General features: G+C 48.6%; 2 protein-coding genes across 3 annotated transcripts in view; both read right to left on the reverse strand.

The window, feature by feature from the left end:
* Positions 1-3,251: 3,251 nt before the first annotated feature.
* arsb (arylsulfatase B) lies at positions 3,252-17,839 on the reverse strand. 2 transcript variants are annotated; one of them, XR_014750880.1, is made up of 9 exons: positions 17,353-17,839; positions 17,033-17,219; positions 16,377-16,567; positions 15,921-16,128; positions 11,663-11,906; positions 10,186-10,256; positions 4,314-4,445; positions 4,024-4,136; positions 3,753-3,856 (listed from the first exon to the last, which is right to left on the reverse strand). XR_014750880.1 is itself a non-coding variant. In XM_084693633.1 (8 exons), the coding sequence occupies exons 1-8, from the start codon at positions 17,617-17,619 to the stop codon at positions 3,594-3,596; spliced, it is 1,563 nt and encodes a 520-aa protein (XP_084549759.1). In that variant the 5' UTR covers positions 17,620-17,839; the 3' UTR covers positions 3,252-3,593. The 2 variants fall into 2 exon arrangements, 1 of the variants encoding a protein (XP_084549759.1); XM_084693633.1 differs by lacking the exon at positions 4,024-4,136 and having other exon boundaries at positions 3,252-3,856.
* A 111-nt stretch (positions 17,840-17,950) lies between these two features.
* Positions 17,951-21,082, reverse strand: part of dmgdh (dimethylglycine dehydrogenase) — a 17,966-nt gene continuing 14,834 nt past the window's right edge. The window contains exons 12-16 of the mRNA XM_084693632.1: positions 20,690-20,907; positions 19,958-20,115; positions 19,535-19,594; positions 19,251-19,385; positions 17,951-18,888 (exon numbers count right to left, since the gene is read on the reverse strand). Coding sequence (XP_084549758.1) covers positions 18,676-18,888; positions 19,251-19,385; positions 19,535-19,594; positions 19,958-20,115; positions 20,690-20,907 — 784 coding nt within the window. The 3' untranslated portion in view covers positions 17,951-18,675. The remainder of the gene's footprint in view (positions 18,889-19,250; positions 19,386-19,534; positions 19,595-19,957; positions 20,116-20,689; positions 20,908-21,082) is intronic.

Genomic DNA, 21,082 nt, shown 5'->3' on the forward strand with positions numbered 1-21,082 from the left:
GTACAGTCAGTGTTGCCTACAGCTCATCTGATGATAATTGCCCCTTCAAAATAATTATACGTTGCTTGCATTGCTGGTGGGTGAGGTGAAGTTCTCGACTGTATGGGAAAACTTTTAAAAGTGCTATTGAAATACAATATATCATCATTATTGCCCCTTGGATGGAGAACAATTAACAGTGTGCCTTTCAACAGACAGAACTCGTTACTTTGGAAACAACTCTAATGGCTTGTTAGATTAAAACATCCTGTGGTGAAACAATGGGCATTGTTTGTCGTAAACGTTTGTATCTAGTCATGTATTGGCAAGCTTATTAGAGAACCCATGAGGTTTTCATTAGGATGTATGCATCATGGAGAAGAGCAAGAAACCGTTCCAGAATGTTTGATGTTCTGTGGAAGGTTCTGTCACAGGAGGAGGGGGTTGGGGGAGGGGTCTTTGATGAGGATGTTGATGGATTTGAAGGATAACGTTTTCTGAAAGTTGGGTGTGATGAGCAGTTGGCGTTTCCCGCTGCGAGGCTGGAGGATCTACACATTCCTGTCTGCAGTGGTCAGTAGGTTTCTAATCTGTTTTCACAGGCCGCCAGCACAGACAGACACAATCTTGTTTGGAATTCCTCTCCCGGTCTGACTTTAGTGGGACACACGGGGAACCCGAAAGCGCAGACCGCTGGAATCTGTCCTTGCGGACATTCCACAGAGGAATCAAGGGTGGCACACATTCTATCCTCGCATGTCATCGCCGTAGAAACAACGTCAATGTCGTACAGTATCTGTGTGACGTCACCAGATCTGGGCCGAGAGTGTGTTCTTGGCAGGCTTAAGGTTGTCACAGCTGAGATAACGAAACAAGAGGTTTGGGCCTGCGTCAGGATTGGCAGATCAGGCCCAGTTGACTCAGTCGTGCCTCGTCAGAGCAGGCTGTGTTTGCCCCACCGTGAGGCAGAGTCGCAGCGCAGGATTAAGTGTGGGAGACCCACCAAAACCCGCTTGGAGGAGACAAGCTGTGACACTGCTGAGGCTAGCTAGCTTGTTCTTAATGACAAGGGGATCTTGGGAGTGCGAGAGTGTTGTGAGGGAACAGACAGTTTGCCGCTCAATCAAAGAGTGCGAAGCGCTCCCAAGGCTTGAAATCAAGCTGAGAAATGAATGGGGAAGACAGGCACCGTTTAATTAAAAGAACTATCCCTTTATGATTCAAAAGCCTGGATTCAGGAGCTGTGAACGGGTCAACTTACACTCAGTGGTTAAAATAACATACTGCAACATCAGCGGGAAGTAATGTTCTCATGGCTGTGATAAACTGCAACACAGTTGCTTTGGGTCAAATTACACAGGAACTTTTTGAGGATGTTCTTAAGTACTTTGCGAAGATGTTTCTATCATCAAAAATATATGTACTTGAGGTACACAGAAAGAAAGAAAATTGCATCGTCAGGAAAGAGGGTAATTTAAACTCAGAAATGGCCATTTTATGAGATATTGTATATTCATACTGCATGTACATGCAGATACATGTGAAGTTCACACCTCCTTGCCAAATACACATACCTGCAGAATGGTGGTTTACTTTGAAAGGGAACGCCAGAAGTGAACTGCGACCTTTCCCTAAGAGCAGTTGACAAAATCCTGCTCCGGTTCTCGAAATCTCAAGCATGCAGAACGCGGCCTTCTCGCTACATTCTTTAAGTCTCAATAAGTGATGAGAGCGTCGGACGTGAGAAGCAGATAAACACTCGGGGCTGGTGGGCTCCGCCTCCTACAGCCTTACAGTCGGGCCAGGCAGACAGCCAGGGGGAAGGCTGCGGAGACACGGTTCGAAGACACACCAGAGAGGTAAAGAGATGCGAGGGGGGGAAAAAAACTACAGAGGTGCTTGTGGTTCCTGAGATCACAGTCACAGTGGTTGTGTGTGCACACTTTTAAGGGATTACAAACGAGACCCCCCGATTTGTTTGAGGTCTCAATCCAGCTATGTCGCGCTCTCTTGCGTTGTATATACCCCACTGTTGTTTGGCTTCGCTCATCTGTCAGTCAATTCACGTGACAGGTCAGAGGTCACAGCCCACATTAGGACTTGGCTGTCTTCTCTCCGCAGGGGGCTTCCTGTGGCACTCTGCATGCTGCCGACCAAGGGGGGGGGGGGGGTCAGAAGCCAAAGGTCAGAGGTCGTCTGAGCTATCTGTTGAAAACACATTTGTTTCTTTAGCTTAAGATTCTAAAAGATATATATAGTCACCTGGGGAATAATCCTTTCTCAGTGGTTGCCTAACAAATCCACATTAGCTATGAAACGATCCTAATCATTTAAAAGATGAGTCAAAACGCCTTCGTCACTACGCTTTAACATCATTAGCAAACCGAACAGATGACATTCTCTCAACTTATTGAATTACTTATGTAATGACTAATTGAATGAAAGTGTGTGTGTGTGTGTGTGTGTGGGGGGGGGGGGGTTACGTCTTCAGCCAAGACAATGGAGATACCGAGAGGACGGCGAGAAATTCCTCATGCTCCCAACCTCTGACCTAAGATAACCCTAAGGCCATTTAGCGCCAACTCGTTAGCTCTGCAGCAAAGTGACCACACTAACAGACGTGTCATCAAGTAAATGAGTGCCCATAAAAGCACGCTTGAGATGGCAACAATGTGATGAAACTGCTCTAAGTGGGAAGCAATGGTTCCAATTCTGTAAATGTGTTTTAGTTTTACTTGATCTAAACATCAACACAGATATATCTTGACATCTAGAAAAAAAGATCTTAAGCGTTTGAGTGAATTTTGATACTTTGCAAAACCATGAAACTACTTATAGGGTTTTTCCTGATTTTGGAAGCCAACCGTTTACTTAGAATAACAAGACCTTTAGAAACTATGGCAAACTATCAATTCTACATCCAGTGATTTAACCGGACAAAAAATCCTTATAGAGTTAGGCTAGTGGTTTAGTTTTAATGACTGCGGAACAGGTGACTTACAGCGTGCTATTTCTGTTTGTGTGTGACACAAGAGGGGTGGAGGGGTTCTACTTAATGTTAAATAAATTAAGTACAAATACCTGAAACAGCAGGAGAGGCTTAACAAACCAGCAACATGTGTTGGGAACCATGTTTACGCAATGGCTTCAGCTGAAGTTCCCTAATCTCCAGGGGCACGGAAAAGCAGAGCCACGTCACACTCGATCAGTCCGTTAATGGGGTGTTAAATTCAGAGCTCAGATGTATTGCAGTTTCAAAAAAAACTCCAGACTGACCACGTACAATATTTACTGTAGGCTATATCAGAAACATTGACAATTTACAAAACTATAAACAAGAATGTACAACATTACCATAAGTTAAAAGAATCACATTGTAATGATTCGTAAAGTGGAGTGTCTTGATGTTGTTAACACGTACAGTATGATGACTGAAGTGTATTCTGTTAGACAACGCCGAGAGGTCATTTTGACCTTGAATTCTGACCCTGGTCTTATATCCACATCTTCATCTTCATCCGCATCTTCATCCATATCCACATCATCATCCACATCCACATCCTCATGCACATCTTCATCCTCATCCACATCTCCACCCACATCCTCATCCACATCTAGGCCCAGGGTCCCCAGGCTCCAGTACCAGGGTCACATCTGGGGTCGTCATCGGGGTAGATGATTGGCTTGGCTGTGCTCTGGTAGTGATGCAGTCTTCTGAGGAGCTGCTCCACCACATCTGGGTACTGCTCCGACACGTCCAGCCTCTCCTCCGGGTCCTCCTCCAGGTTGAACAGCATGACAGGCTTCAGTGGAGCGTCCTTCAGGCCGCTCCTCTCCAAACTGTCCTGCCCCGGCCGGGGGAACCACACGTCACAACCTGGGGTGGGAGAGGAGGAGCGGGGAAGTTAATGCCCGGTGTTCTCAACATGCCCCGGACCCCAGGGCCAACAATTAGACCCAGAACACAACCTTGTGGCTTTGGGGATCACATCTACGGATGCTTGCATGGTAATCTTGAGATGAGGGCATGTCTACCCAAACCACCTTTGCTGCATCCAAGCAAAGAAATCCACATCTGACTAGGTGAAGGGTTATGACTCCTGACTTCATAGACTACGAGGTTGGGAATATTGGGCAAATCTTCTCCGAAAATGCATCTTAAAAAAAACAAACAAACAAAAAAAAGCTTTTTCTGTCATCATTGTGATTTTTACTCCTTCCTTTATGTTCACTGTATTGTTATTTCTTATGTTGTAAAGCGCTTTCAACGCGCCATAGAAACTAAAGCTTTATTATTATTCATCCCAGGGTTAAGAATGAGAGGAAACAGTTACCTGGATAGCCAGTCAGCAGCTTCCATTTCCTGAAGCGGATGGCAGCGTGAATGGACACGTTGAAGCCCGAGTTAGACCACGGCTCCGGACCAGAACCCCGAGCCAAGGTCAACTGGGACGCCACGCCAGGACCTGGGAGTGGAGGGAGGGAAGGAGGGAGAGAATTAACTGATAATGGAGGGCAATGATCCATGTTACAGAAACCGTGAATAGTTGATACATGGAGTATTGGACTACCACTGGACACAAAACGTCCACTGTGGAAAGGGAAGCGTAGCGAAGTGAGACTGGGTCAGGCATCGCTCCACGGAACATACCGGAGAATCACAGACTAGGCGGCCGGTTCGACGAGAGGTGTAAAAATAAATACACGGATGAGAAAGAGCCCTTTCTTTCCTGCATGGCAAACGATGAGGCAGCAGGAATGAAGCAATTTCAGACATTGCCTTGGCTAAGAGGAGGAACTCAAGGAGCAAGGTTTTCCCAAACTTGCGATTCTAGAGCGAAAATAATTTGAACTTGGCTTTAGCGCCAATACTGTCAACACAACAGGGGAGTCACCCTCATATCTTATTATCTTCCTTTCTTCTCTTGCATGAGAAAAGTGTATGTGGTAAGATTTCACAGATACATTCCTGGTTCACCTATTGTTTTTATATGCAGTCTGTTATATGTTTCATTTGAAAATGCTATGAAGATTAATTTTCCTTGTAATGGTATCAGGGTCATGGGTCATGTTTTCCCTCCACTGATGAGCATTCAACCAGTGTTATCAATAAGTGCATGATTACTGATGTACTGCTGTCAACCAGTGTTATCAATAAGTGCATGATTACAGATTTACTGCTGTCAAACAGTGTTATCCTAAAGTACATGATTACTGATGTACTGCTGTCAACCAGTGTTATCAATAAGTGCATGATTACAGATTTACTGCTGTTCTATTTAAGATCTGAGGGACTTTTAACAGCCCCCCCATTTCCCTTATCAGGGCATAAAGAACTCTCTCAAGTAACAGGTCTGAAGCAGATAAACATCACACACTTTCAAGAAGTGTGTGTGTGTGCGCGCGTGCGTGCGCGCGTGTGTGGGTCTGGAATGGAGGGCGTTTCCAGGTCCAGGCTGAGTTTGACCCCAGAAATGTGGTCTTAATTAGACAGATTTAGGAATAATTACCACCGGTTAATACAGTCAGGGGAACACGTCTCCTAACTGGCAGCCCATAACACACCAGCCCTTGTTCCCCCTCTTCTAATGAGCACGCATCCTGAGATGTTTGTCGGCACCAGAGACCACATGAATGACGGGGCATCGTCGCGTCGATGGATCGACACACAAAAGACACCCGCGGGCTCTCGCGGCGGGCTGGCATGCCACCGCACGGCTGCCGAATCGTCAACGGCCGATGAATCAGATCGTTCTGTTCGAAAACAAGTTGGAGCCGAAACACCCCAGAGCAAGCGTGGACCTGCAGACGAGTAGCTATGAAAACGCACGTCAGTCCTACAAGGCAAGGTCTTCTATTGTTGTCCCAGTTAATGACGGGCAGATGTCCTTCGCTCAGACCCGAGAGACTGTCCTCATCTCAGACACCGGCTCAGAGCCTCCCAGAGTTGACAGCTTTGGAGGGGTGAGCTCTGTGCCCCCCTGAAGGAACATCGTGTTTAAACACCCGATGAGGAGTCTGAACAGCTCATCTTACATTTAGTCATTAAGCAGACGCTCTTATCCAGAGCGACTTACAGTAAGTACAGGGACATTCTCCCCGAGGCAAGTAGGGTGAAGTGCCTTGCCCAAGGACACAACGTCATTTGTCACGGCGGGGAATCGATCCGGCAACCTTCTGATAACTAGCCCGACTCCCTCACCGTCATCTACGACATCAAGAATCTGCAAAGCTGACAGGAACACAGCAGCCTGTTCTGGAGCATTCTGTTCTTTCTTTCTGCCCGTCTCTCTGTCTCAGTTCTTCCAGAGACAGGGCCTCACCAGTCCTCCCCCCCGCCCCCCCACACGCCGGCGTTCTTGTTTTCCTTTCTATCGGCAGGACCGAGGGACAAGTGCGGCTGACGGCTGCTCGGCCTCCTACATCTGGATCCAAGAAACCAGCGGGACAGGACCCCAGGGGATGACATGGGGAGGAGGGAGGAGAGGGAGGCTGGGGCAGGAGAGAGGAGAGAGAGGCTACGGGAGGAGAGGGAGGCTGGGGGAGGAGGGAGGAGAGGGAGGCTGGGGGAGGAGAGAGGAGAGGGAGGAGGGAGGCGGAGGGAGGCTGGGGGAGGAGGGAGGAGAGGGAGGCTGGGGGAGGAGAGGGAGGCTGGGGGAGGAGAGAGGAGAGGGAGGAGAGGGAGGAGAGAGGAGGGAGGAGGGAGGCTGGGGGAGGAGAGGAAGGCTGGGGGAGGAGGGAGGCTAGGGAGGAGGGAGGCTGGGGGAGGAGAGGGAGGCTGGGGGAGGAGGGAGGCTGGGGGAGGAGGGAGGCTGGGGGAGGAGAGGGAGGCTGGGGGAGGAGGGATGAGAGGGAGGCTAGGGGAGGAGGGAGGCTGGGGGAAGAGGGAGGAGAGGGAGGCTAGGGGAGGAGGGAGGCTGGGGGAGGAGAGGAAGGCTGGGGGAGGAGGGAGGAGAGGGAGGCTAGGGGAGGAGAGAGGAGAGGGAGGCTGGGGGAGGAGGGAGGAGAGGGAGGCTGGGGGAGGAGAGGGAGGCTAGGGGAGGAGGGAGGCTGGGGGAGGAGGGATGAGAGGGAGGCTAGGGGAGGAGGGAGGCTGGGGGAAGAGGGAGGGAGTGTGAAGGATGGAGTAGTGGAGAGAGAGAGAGAGGATATAAGAGGGAAACAAAAGGGAGAGACCGAAAGAGAGAGAGTGAAAGAGAAATTCTAATGGAGAGAAGAGAAGAGAGGGAGGGTGACAGAGGGTGGAAAAGGGAGGAAGAGGGGAAGTCAGGGGGATTTGAGGTTTTGGAGCTGGTCCAGGGGCCCTCACTCTGCCTCGACAGGCCAAGAGTTCAGAGACCCCTCTCTGGCCCACTTACACCGAATCCCTCAAACAGAGAGGGTCTCCGGTCTGAATGAGGAACAAGAGAAAGAACGTCAAGGGGGGGTTAGAATCCTTCTTTCAGACACGCCGAAATGAAAGAGGAAAGAGAGAGAAAAACTGAGCAGGAATCCCTCCTGTCAGACAGAGAAAGAGAATTGGGGGGGGGGGGGGAAGAGATTGACAAGGAGAAAAAGGGAGAGGAAAGGCCAGGGCACAGAGACCCTCTTGTCAGAGAGAAAAGGAGGGGAGAAGGAGAGAGGAAAGGGTCGAATGAGAGTAAGAGACCCTAAGAATGCCACGAAGAAAAGAGAAGGGGGCTCTCATTCTGGAAAGACCAGAGGAAAATCAGTCGGTTTCTATGGTGACCGATAATGAGTAATGCAGTTGACTAAAGAATCCATTTCGGCCGTGAGAATATGGAGTATCGATGCTGCAGAGGTTCGACACGATTCCCCCATCCAGAGGTATGTTTTCGATGCCAGTAGTGAGTCCCTGTTGAGGAAAGCACTAGAAAACAATTAGGGGCTTTGAAAGTTGGCAGTTGGTTTTCTGTCCAGTAAGAGGAGCCCAGGTTGTTCTCCGAAGGCAGGTTAATCCCACTTTTCTATAAACACCCCCACCCCACATATCCACACGCACACACAGAGGTGACAAAGAACTCTGTGGCAGTTGCAGCCTTGAACTATGGATATGAACCGTTCTCACACGCGGATCAAGGTCATCAAGCTTGATCAAAGCTCTTGAGCTTGAACGATGAAAAATAATAGCATGGAGGCTTGTCCTGGAGGTTAGCCGCCCCCACTGTTGTGTAACTGGGTGAGGACAACCCACACATGCCCCATCGCACAGCCTTTTGTTCCAACCGCCAGCCGATGAGCCCGACCTCCAGTCAGGGGCCTCACACCCCCCTCTGAGATGGAAGTGGTTCACTCCACCTAATATTAAGTGGTTTAGACGAGAATGAGAGTACTCCACTGTGTTGCACAGCGAGGGGGGGAGGGGGTCCACAGTCACAAGACCCATTTCCTGGAATCCCCCCTACAATCACAGTTTAGCCCACGCACACACACACGCGCGCACGCACACACACACACACACACACACCCTTCTATTTTAAACGTCAAGTATGTCTCAAGTTTCGACCGTACATTTGGTCATTAAGGCGCACAAACGCTATTCTATCGGCATTCCTGTGATATGAACGCAATAATTAGCAGAACTAACTCAGGCCATGAGACAGACATCTTTGAGAGTGTAAAGAAAAAGAGACTGAACCAGAAGAGGCTGAACAGAGCAGGAATGGCCCTCCAAACAGCGCGTTAACCACGGACAGATGGCCGGGGTCACGGCGGCGCTCTGTGGGTTCTGGGGGAGCCGGTGAAAAACAAGGGAGATAAAAGAACGTGTCCGTGATGAACGCCGACCGGGTGAGGCTGGCCAGATGCAGACACACTCCGGGTCTTGAAACACACCCAAGCCTCTCTGACAGACACGGAGTGAGAAAGACGGTAACAAATAACGAGAGAAGGAGAAGGATCCAACCCGAGGGACAGTGAACCAACCCTGTATGACTGTTAAAAACCTTTCTGTATATTAACATGCATCTATGTGTTACTGTTATACTTACTATGCTACTGTTATTTTGCCATATTATTATTGTTAGACTACTTGTTAAATGTTATGATATATATGTTAAAATGTCCTTGAAATATGGACTGCTTTGGCAATACTGCTCAACCTGAACTGTCATGCCAATAAAGCATTCAGAACTGAACTGATAGAGGACACAGACCAGTGATGGCAACAAACCCGACAGTCAGTCAGCATCTACATACTCCCCAACCCTAAGCTCCCTGGATCACTAAGGTTCACACACTCCTCAAGCTCAGGAACATCTCATGCAACATGATGTATTTGGTTTCCCCGTTAGTGGGTTTTAGGAGAAATGGAGTTTACAAGAAAACGGGTTTCAACTTCCTGTTATTACTTCAAAGGCTTCAAGACTTGCTTGGTCCCAATGACGTCCCTTATCCAATGAACAGCTTCTCTTCATTATGCTGTTACCATGTGATTGCGATTCTACTGAAGTCCTTTATAGGAACTTTATACGAACCAAATAGGTAACATGAAGCTGTGTGCAGACGTTTACCATGTCCCAGACAGACAGGAGTTGGAAAGCAGGAAGACGAGAGGAAAAGAAAGCGCCTCTGGCAAGTCGTTACAACAGGTCATCAATCACCTGAACATGTTTTATCACCTTGTTCCTGTCACATGACTCCCAAGTCACATGGTCTGTCTTAACACTCCAAACTGGAACTGAACACGCCTCCCACTCGCCACTTCCTCCAATCACATATTCACTCACCCAGTCGTTTCAGACTGGACGTTAGTTGATATCTCTGTGGTAGCATTATTACCCAAGATGCATGAAGTGGGTGTAGGATTCTCAGTCTAAATGGCAAAACTTACACACACACACACACACACCTCAGGAACAAGAACTGCACCTTAAAAACGCGATAACATTTGACATTTATCAATGGTGGTCTCCAGACGTGGTGTTCAACCCTGGTCCTCAGGGCTCACGATCCTGCATATTCTAGATGTTTCCATGCTCCAACACACCTGATTCAAATGAAGGGGTCGTTATGAAGCTCAACAGAAGCCTGCTAACGACCTGTTCATTTGAATCAGGTGTGCTGGAGCAGGGAAACATCTAGAATATGCAGGACAGTGGGCCCCGACGACCAGGGTTGAAGACCACGGATCTCGTCAACATCAGGGACTATACACATGACCCAGCAGGACTGTGTGGTGACGACAGCCGGTGAGGGTGAACTCACATGGGGCCATGTCGACGTAGAGAGGGTCAATGTTGTGGAGCAGCTCCACTCTGGGTGACACAAAGCCTTTGCTGTCAGAAAAACGGAAAAAAGGGGTAGAAGGTTAGCGTCAGCGACGAGGTGAACAAACCGTGTTGTCTGTGACTCATGCCTGGTCCACCTGGGTCCCTAAACCACAAGCACCCTGTGGTCAGAAGCTTTGAACACACTCGACCACAGAGAGAAAACAGCACTTTCTACAGCCAACTCCATCTGACAACTTACACACACACACACACACACACACACACACACACACACACACTATGCTTCCATAACGTAAATGTGCACATACACACACTATGCTTCCATAACGTAAATGTGCAGACACACACACACAACAGAATAACTTTTTTAAGCTCTTGCTAGCGAGCTACTGTTCCAGCCTTCATTTGGTTCTAACTTGTCGCGGCCCTGTGCTTCTCTGTAAACCCACTGCAATTAAAGACCTCTGCAGCCATAAAGCAGCAAAAAAAAACAACAGTTGTTGGTCGCCCTGGCACGGTCACACTGCGACACGTCTGCTGTGAAAACCGACCGGGCCTAGGTAACAGGGAGGTCAGGTGACTGCTCCCGGCCAATGGAGAGAAGGGAAAGGCCCGGAAAGGCTGGTAGTTTGCGGTGGAGACTCTGCCTGGGTCTGCTGCGTGAGATCTACAGCAGCCCTCAATTACTTCCATTTCATTGTTTCTACATTTAGGCTACAGAAAAAGAATGTGTCACTCAGATAGCATTGAGAGACTGTGGGACTTTTAACGGTGACAGCTCGTAAGGTCACTGTACCTCCCAAGCCTGGACAGAAACAGGGACCCGAGTTAATGTCCGATTCTCTTTCTCCTCAACAGATGTTCTGAAGCTCAGTAAAAAAAAAAACGCAAATGTTGACGTTTGTCTAACAGTGCGCGCTCTCAGCTCAGTCCTAGGAGAGACGGGCAGTTGGAGGAAGAGGGAGGGGACATGGAGAGAGACGGGCAGTTGGAGGAAGAGGGAGGGGACATGGAGAGAGACGGGCAGTTGGATGAAGAGGGAGGGGACATGGAGAGAGAGAGAGAGAGAAAGAGAGAGGGATGGAAAGACTACAAATTTGTGTGAGAATGACTGATGGAATTTCCTTCACTTTGAGGTCCCATCGCTACAGTAACAAAGGGGTTTATTGAAGGGCCAGGGGCTCCTGAAAGAGGCAGAACGGTCAGGGGGAGGGGGAGGGGGGGGGGGGCAGAGGAGGGGAGGGGAAGGAAGGGGGGTGGGAGTGAGGGAGGGAGGGAGGGAGGGATGGGTTGGGGAGTAGGCTGTCAAACAGGCCGTCTCAGATGTGAGAAATCCCTGATGTGTCTAACCAAACCAAAGTAGAACAGCCTTGAATAAACAACCCGGGAATGACAGAGAGTGTGTGTGTGTGTGTGTGTGTGTGTGAGAGAGAGAGTGAGATCCTACTTACCTGACAGTATTCCACACGTCAAACCCGTCCAGCGGCTTCGTGCCATTGGTCGTCCCCCCCGCCAGGCTGACGAGCGTGGGCAGCCAATCAGAGATGTGCACCAGCTCTCGGCTGACGGTCCCGGGCTTCTTCAGAAGTGGGCTGGTCACAAAGCCCACGCCCCTGACCCCGCCCTCCCACAACGTGCATTTCCTGCCTCTCAGAGGCCAGTTGCTGCCCCCTGTGAGAGTCTGACCTCCATTATCTGTCAACACACACACACACACACACACACACACACACACACACCAGGACAAGCATGAGCTCAGTACCCATGAGGAGAGAGAGTGATGGACTAACTGAAGCCACCCTAATCCTACCACGTCAGGGGAAAGTTTGTGGATGTGTTTTTGTCGTGATTCTGGAAAGTACAACCCCAACTCCGATTCGACGCTGTCCTAACAAAAGCACTCCCTGTTCCTTTCCTTCTCCACATTGCTCTAGCAATATATCAAGTTACCATCGGATTACAGCATGCTTAGTAAGCACTAACAGCAACTCTACTCAAATCTGAGGTGGAAAGATACAGTATTTATGCATTGTGTTGTAGAAGGGAAGATTACTTAGTGGTCAAACAATCCATAGCTGTTCTCCTATGCCTAAGAGAAAGAGAATCTTGAGGGGGATAGAAGTATGTCCCAACAACATGGCAACCCTCCCGTGCAGAAATGCCCTCAGATCCAGCAGGAGTTTGGGAGGTTGCCAGGTTGGCCAACACTCCAAGTGTTACGGTTAATATTAACATTGCTCCTTTCACAAAAGGCTGCTTTGTTGAAGAGCCCGATCCAGGTCACAGTCAGGAGGAACGGGGTCTTTTGACTCATCTCTCTGTGTTTTGGTCTGTTCTGGAGTTCACGCATGCCCAGTTTTCCCTGCACCTCTATCAACATCCAAGTGTCAGCCTCGCAGTTGCTGTCATCCATCTTTCCTTCACTCTCACGCCTTTGGGTAAGGTAGGGGGTGAAACCTTCTCAAGTCTTCCTCAGACAGAATTGCAGACATAAACACACACGGCAAGCACACAGACAGACAGACACACACAAACGGCAAAAGCACACACACACACGCGGGTAAGCACACACACGTGCACAGACACAAACAGACACACACACACACACAGCAAGTCAGACAGCCTGTCATCCTCACCAGAGTTTGGTCAAGTATAAACACAGAGGACCAATCACAGAGAGGCAGAACTCCCTCTCTGGGGAGGCAGAGGTAGGGGAGGAGAGGAGGGGGAAGGCAGGAGCGGGGAAGGATGGAGGGGGGAGGATGGAGGGGGGGAGGTGCCGTGCGAGTCCAGGAAGCAGTCTGTGCTGATTCCAGCACTGTTCTGGAAAGAGCTCCCCAGCTCACTAATTCATTTTCAATCTGTTGCTCCTTTCTCTACGCCAGTGCTCTCTCTCCCCCTCTCTCCCATCCCCCCCCCCTCTCTCTCTCTCTCTCTCCTCCTTTCTTTCTTGGACTCTCTCCCGTACTTACAGTAAGGCCCAGTGAGACACTTGGGGATATCAACAGGGGATTTCATCACAAAGGAAACCTTAGCTTAGCTCAATATCCTCAAGTGTGTTTGCTTCTAGCAGGGCACGGCTGAGTGGTGTTGGCCAGTGTTTACACTGTGACTAAGGTGGACCAGTAAACCCATCGCATGACGATCAGGGTGGACACAAGTGGACTTCTGATGAATCATGGAGAAAGTGCATAGCAAGAACTAAGAGCGCTAAACAAAAGTACTGCTTCTCATCATTTCCTCCTGTGATCCATTCTTGGATTCGACAAGCTTGCCAACAACAGAAACACTGACTAGAGTCTTCCTCGACACGGTTCCCCACCAGTTTACCCAGTCTCCACCGATCAGACTGGGTCAGTAGGGGAGGGAGGCAGGGGAGTGGGCTTCATGTCTCCTAACGTCAACTTCAGGTGACGTCCAATTCCTGAAACACGCCGTGACGACTGAGGCCTAGTCAGATGTTCTGGTAACTTCCCCGCCACTAGGGGTAACCCTGAATCAGCCTCACATAACCCAGCCTCACCTAACCCAGCCTCACCTACCCCTCAGCCTCACCTACCCCCTCAGCCTCACCTACCCCCTCAGCCTCACCTACCCCCTCAGCCTCACCGACCTCACCTACCTCACAGCCTCACCTACCCCTCAGCCTCACCTACCCCTCAGCCTCACCTACCTCAGCCTCACCTACCTCAGAGCGTCACCCACCTCACAGCCTCACCCACCACAGCCTCACCCACCACAGCCTCAGTGTACCACCACAGGCAGAAAGCGCCCCACTTCACTTCCACAGTGCTGGGCCAGCCTCCTAATTACCTATTAAAAGCCAAACGGCTAAAAATAACTTGATTACCTTCCACCTTCAAAGCGTTTACCTACTTCAGATGCAAACCATTAAAAAGGCCCAGATGTTGACAATTGTAGGGTGGAACCAAAAAGCTAGAAACACTGATTGACCAAACATTAGGTAACATTAGAAGTATTAGAGGCCGTACTGGTGAGCACTCTAAATACATATAGATACACAATTAATACAAACATCATTACCAACAACCCATTGGATGGAATATAGTTGCATGGAAATGTAACGTGAAATGTGAGTGCCACACTGAATACGAATTTGGAAGGAATCAGACTTTTCATGTAAGTAGGGAATACTAGCCAGTCTTAAACCGCTCACAGTTGTGTGGAGATCTATGCAAAGTCCTTCGGTTTCTGCCTGTAAATTGCTACCAGCTGTAGAAGTGTGAGGCAGACAGCGTGCCTTGAGACCAGCTCAAAGGATATGCTGCCACCGGGTGGATCCTCAGAGTACTGCACTAGCCATTTAAAGACCCATCTGGAGAGATAATGTACATCTATCCAAGCAATTATTGCACCATATACATTAAGCTACATTAATATAAGCTATTGGCTGTGAATATTAAACTTTGGTCTTAAATGCTAAATATTAACATACAAGAATTAATTCTTAACAATTCCTGAATATTATACTTCTAAGCAACTGTTGTGTTTCCCGTGACCCACATAAAAAACTAAAAACGCAAATAAACGTAGGCCTACGTCATTCAAGCTGTCAATTCCAGGTAGAGACGCCCCCCCCCTCACACACACACACACACACACACAGTTCTTCTCCTCCATGGGAACTGGACCTGGGTGCTAATGGAAAACGCTGCGTGCCGCCCGGAGACAGTGAGATCGCTCCCTGCTCGGCAGCCCACAGAGTTGGGCTCTTTTTAGACGTGACACCTCGTAAAGCTTCTGGATTCCAACCACACATAAACAACATAATAGCCCTAGTTCCCAGTGACATTAACACAGTGAGTCTACAGCCTCCATATGTTTCTGCCACGGTCTGCTTCTTTACTGTGTGACGGGTCTGTTGTCCTTTTCATGGTAGCTTTTAACAACACTCTCCTATGCAGTAAAGAATGAACGTAATGCGATACATCAAAAACGTCACGTAATCCCTGGTTGCATATTAATCCTGCGTTGAGTAATCTCTCTCAAGATGTGCGAGAGTCCCAACTGCTGTGAACGACAGCACGCTGCGTTCAAGAGATTACAACACTCACACTCCATTAACACAATATACTTCATTTTACTGAGTGAGAAACACAGGGAGGGATGGAGACAGAAGGAGACAGAAAGAGAGGAAGAGAGAGGGATTAAGACAAAGAGGAACAAAGAGAGGGAGACAGAGAAAAATACAGAGAGAGAGAAAGAGAGAGAGAGAGAGAGAGAGAGAGAGAGAGAGAGAGAGAGAGAGAGACTGAGAGAGAATGTAGGAGGGATGGAAGAGAGAGGATCAGGGAGAGAGAGGATGAGGGAGAGAGGACAGAGACAGAGAGAGAGCAGAGCAGTAAACATGTGGAGAGACAGAGTCACAGCAGTAATGACTGAGGCTGACTGGCCATCCCCCCCCACAGGAGAACAAATCACCACATTCCGATCGAGAGAGAACCTCTGCTTGTGACGGGATTTTAGAAACAGGGGTTTCCTGTTTGCAATAGACCACCACAAGCAGGAAGGTAAGGAGGATGTGTGACGTAAACACGGTTTTGTCATTGTCATTTTCAAATTCTCATTCTGCAGTTACCATTTCCAAGTCACGATCAGTGTCACTCATCTCCTTTCAGTGTGACTTTGAGCGTCGCTTCCCGTGCTTAGCAAACATCGAGGACAGAGCCAATCTCCTGTCAGTGTTACCTGTTGAGAAGACCAGCACTGTGTTGCTCCACAGGCCTCTGTCCTGCAGAGCCAGACTGATGTTGCCCACCGCCTCGTCCATGGCCGACACCATGCCTGCGTACACTCGACGGTGATGGTCTTTTATGAAGCTGTAGGGGGCGATGTAGCGCTCTGGCACCTGCAGAGGAGCATGGACGGCCTGCAAAGCCACGTAGAGGAAGAGAGGCTGCAAGACAGGAAGTAGACACACTCAAACACAATCTGATACAGTACGTACACACACACACACGGCCAATATGCACCCCCCCTCTCTCTAGGAATCAACTCATGACCAGGCCGTTGGCAGGTGAGAGATTCAGTGGATTGGATGATTCCCGTGGACAAAGTTAGGCGCTAATTTGGTTAAAACGTGTTTACGTGACGGCTTGACAGACTCACACTGTGCCACGGCATGTGTAACGAGGGTGTGTGTACCTTGTTCGGGTCTTGTTTAGCGATGATGCTGGTGACCCTGTCCGTGAACAGCTGCGTCGAGTAGGTGCCCGCGTATCCCGTGGCAACCTCCTCCCCGTCTCTCAGGTCCAGGGCGCAGCGCGTCTCGTTGTGAGGGGGGACGGGGCTACAACGCTGGTGGCTGAAGTAGTCCTCACTTCCTGTCAGGTAGCCTTGGCAACACGGACGTAAACAAACAGGTCAGCGTGCAATGCAGGCCTACCCGAGACCTTTATGGTATTACAACACAGAACAACAATTTGAGATCAGTGGTTCTCAACCCTGATCCTCAGGGACCCCCTGTCCTGCACTTTTTACATGTTTCCCTGCTCCAACACACCTGATTCAAATGAATGGGTTGTTATCTAGTTATGCAGAAGCCTGTAAATGACCATTAACTTGAATCAGGTGTGTTGGAGCAGGGAAACATGTAAAAAGTCCAGGGTTGAGAACCACTGCTCTAGATGTCTCAATCTTTTTTTTATTGTACTCATAGCTAGACTAATACAATCATTGCTGGGAGGGGGGGGGGGAATATCCTGTACTTACTGCAAATTGCTCTGGATAAGAGCGTCTGCTAAATGACTAAATGTAAACGTAATGTAAATGAATGCAGTCGTCATTTTGAAGCAACTCACCAAAATAAGAATCGAATCCCCTGCGCGTGGGTAGGCAGTCCTTCCTGTACATGCCCAGGTGCCACTTCCCCACCATGTGCGTGGCATAGCCAGCTTCTCTCATCAGCTGAGGCAACAGCTTCTCTGACAGGGGCACACAGTAGGGCTGGCAAGGCCAGATGATCTCATGCTGCATGCCCGTGTGAATCTGCGGGGAGAGGGAAATGCACAGACAAGACGAGTGTTGCTGTGCTCGTCAGTCGTGTTTGGCAGTGCTAAATTGTTTTAAGTCATTACGTAACACTGTCCACGGGAATCATCAAAACCTCAGAATCTCTCACCTGATAGCGGCCGGTCATGAGTTGATTCCTAGAGGGGGTGCATATCGGTTGAACGTAGTAATTTTCCAATCTGACGCCTTTTGCAGAAAGTTTGTCCAGGTTCGGCGTTTTGATCTCAGATCCATGATAACCAACATCATTCCAACCGAAGTCGTCTGCAAGAATAAACACTATGTGCGGCGGCTGTTTAGCTTCAACAAGCAGTAGGCCAACGGATATGAAGACAATTGTACTTGCAGTTGCCGAAATCCACTGCACAAGTACCATTGCCTTCGTCTTCGAGGAAGTAGTGTATCCTTGCTAGTTGCAGAAATGCACTGACGAAAATGCTGGTTTAACACGATAATATACTTAGGTAACTTAATCAAGTTAATCAAGATTGATTAAGTAATCAATCACAAGACGTTTGTTTGTTTGGAAAGGAAAAAAACGGGCATGACTGTTTATGAAGCTTCCAGGTTGATTTTTGTCCCTCCAGACAGTAACCAATAAGATGACTGCAAGTCACATGAATTCGCTTCCGCTTTTCATTTGGACATTTAGTCTATGATCGTCGTTCGCACCGAGACTGTACAGAAAAACATACACGTACACAAACAAATATCATTGCCTTTAATTAAACAAAGTTTCAAATGTACAGACATTTACAAAAATTAGTGTAAAATATTTACACAAATGTATTGATCTTATTGTTCTCGGAATACCGTGTTGTCACTATTTTCATTGTTTATTTCTTAGACAAAATTGCAAAACCAATGCATAAAACTGCAAATTTATGTAAGAAATAATGCAAATCATTATTGCTGATAATTTCTCTATATGTAGCGATTTAAAAAGCATTTATCGCGTTTTCTTTTGTAACAATCTGAACTGAATTGAATATTTCTTTAAAAACTTTCACAGAAGATAAGATTAAGACTTTAAAGTTTTCTTAGGTACATATTGAGGGTTGGTTGGATTACAGTCTACACACAGCTCATTATAGCATGAATAAAAAAAGCTACTTTACACAAACTTAGGCTTGCTAAAGCAACTTCCCCTAAACCTGGTGACAGGAAAAAGTATGTTTCACAGTCACTGGAAAAAAAATGACACCCTATTTCAACAATACAGTCCACCGCTCACACTCAGAGCAGACAGCGTTAGTGCACCATAGTTGTACTGTGGGATGTCAAATCAAATTTCCCCTTTCGTGTTTGTTTTCTTAAACGATCATTCACAAGGTTTCCAGTCCACAGAGAGGAGGTGATGGCTGGTTCTTCTGGAAGTCGGTCGAGCAGACTCAGCAGTGGGCTGGCTGGTTCTGGATGGCTGTGCCCAGACTCACGCCCTGCCCTTGGCCTTCTTCTGCAGACGAGTCCTGGTGGGTTCTGTGAGGACCAGGGGCTCCTGGATCACCATGGCTGGGTACTTCCTCCCCAGCAGCTCCACCTCCACCTTCTGACCCACGGAGCAGAGCTCCACAGGCAGGTAGGCGAAGGCCAGGCTCTGCTGGGCGGTGAAGCTGTAGGCCCCGGACGTGGTGTTGCCCACCACCTGGCACACACACACACACACACAGAGATGCGCACACAGACACACACACACACAAGAAAGCAAGCCGACATAAAGGGGAATGCGGTGAGGGAGTCGGGCTAGCAATCAGAAGGTTGCCGGATCGATTCCCCAGCCGTGCCAAAATGATGTTGTGTCCTTGGGCAAGGCACTTCACCCTACTTGCCTCGGGGGGGCATGTCCCTGTACTTACTGTAAGTCGCTCTGGATAAGAGCGTCTGCTAAACGACTAAATGTAATGTAAATGTAATATGTAGAGAGACATCTAAAACACCAACCCTCTCCCACAACACTTTCACCTGAGATAAACAACGTTTACACCACCTGGAAGTCTCAGTTCTCACCTTGCCATTGAGCCAGATGGTCTCGTTGCCCTCGGGGTCGACATCATCCGTATCCATGGAGATGTATGACAGCTTCCTCCTCAGGCCTTTGGCCTTGACCTCCTGTAGGGCTGCCTTGCCTATGAAGTCTGCAGGCTGGGGGGAGGCGTGACCACAACATGTAATTTTGGCGACAGAGAGGATGACCCATACCTTTGTCTCAACACGCTAGTATCAGTTCAGTTCAGTTTATTCATCCCTCATTCATTCAGGATTGTTGGGCAGTAACACAGATCAATGAGTACCTTGTTCAACTTGATGAAATAGTCCAAGCCAGCCTCCAGAGGATTGGTATCGCAGTTCATCTAAGATTAGATAAACATGTCAGTTTAAGGTCCTGTGTGTGTGTGGGTGTGTATGATATAAAGACTTGTGTGCTTGTGTGTCTGCATGTGAGTGTGTGTGTGTTTCTGTGTGTGTGTGTTTCTGTGTGTGTTTCTGTGTGTGTTTCTGTGTGTGTGTGTGTGTGTGTGTGTGTTTCTGTGTGTGTTTCTGTGTGTGTGTGTGTGTGTGTGTGTGTTTCTGTGTGTGTTTCTGTGTGTGTGTGTTTGTGTGTGTGTGTGTGTGTGTTTCTGTGTGTGTTTGTGTGTGTGTGTGTGTGTGTTTGTGTGTGTGTGTGTGTTTCTGTGTGTGTTTCTGTGTGTGTGTGTGTGTGTGTGTGTGTGTACCTCGGCCCCCCAGCCTCTGAAGCCCTTCTCCAGCCTGAGAGAGGACATGGCGTAGGTACCAAAGTTATCGATGCCCTCCTCCTGTCCTGCAGCCATGATGGCCTTGTACACCGCAGCCATGTTCTTCTGGTCGATATACAGCTCCCAGCCCAGCTCCCCTACACACACACACACACACACGTCAGACAGTTTTGTGGATCTGTGTCTCAGTGAATGTGTGTTATTTGTGTGTGTCGAGTAACAAACATGCATTAAAACAAATTCTGTGTGTGTCTGTGTTAACAGTACCTGTGTGTGTGTTAACAGTACCTGTCTTGGTGAGTGTCTGTGTCTGGTTTAACAGTACCTGTGTGCGTCTGTGTTAACAGTACCTGTGTGTGTCTGGTTTAACAGTCCCTGTTTGTCTGGTTTAACAGTACCTGTGTGCGTCTGTGTTAACAGTACCTGTGTGTGTCTGGTTTAACAGTCCCTGTTTGTCTGGTTTAACAGTACCTGTGTGCGTCTGTGTTAACAGTACCTGTGTGTGTCTGGTTTAACAGTCCCTGTTTGTCTGGTTTAACAGTACCTGTGTGTGTCTGGTTTAACAGTCCCTGTTTGTCTGGTTTAACAGTACCTGTGTGTGTCTGGTTTAACAGTACCTGTGTGTGTCTGGTTTAACAGTCCCTGTTTGTCTGGTTTAACAGTCCCTGTTTGTCTGGTTTAACAGTCCCTGTTTGTCTGGTTTAACAGTACCTGTGTAGGAGATCCTGATGGCTCTTAGAGGAACACCAGCCAGCTGGATGGGTTTGCAGTGGAGGAACTTGAAGCCTGCGTCACTAAGGTCCTCCTCCGTGAGCTTCTGTAGAACCTTCCGGGAGTTTGGCCCAGCGACACCCAGCACCCCCATGTCCTCGGTCACGTTAGTGATGTCCACGTCATAGGCTCCGTCTGCCGCCTCTCGCTCTATCCACCTGCACAGACGGACCAGGTGTGAACGCCACGGACGAGACTGGAACAAAAGCTTCTCTGCTCGTCCCCTCCTCCACTGCCTCGCTCTATGTCTGTCTTTCTCTCTTTCCGTGTCTCACTCTCTCTCTCTCCAACAGTCACGTCATGAAATCACACTCATTCCAGGTAGGAGACTAA

Source organism: Hypomesus nipponensis, chromosome 27 (assembly GCF_054491055.1).
Source record: "Hypomesus nipponensis isolate SF chromosome 27, ASM5449105v1, whole genome shotgun sequence".
NCBI classification, from domain to species: Eukaryota; Metazoa; Chordata; class Actinopteri; order Osmeriformes; family Osmeridae; genus Hypomesus; species Hypomesus nipponensis.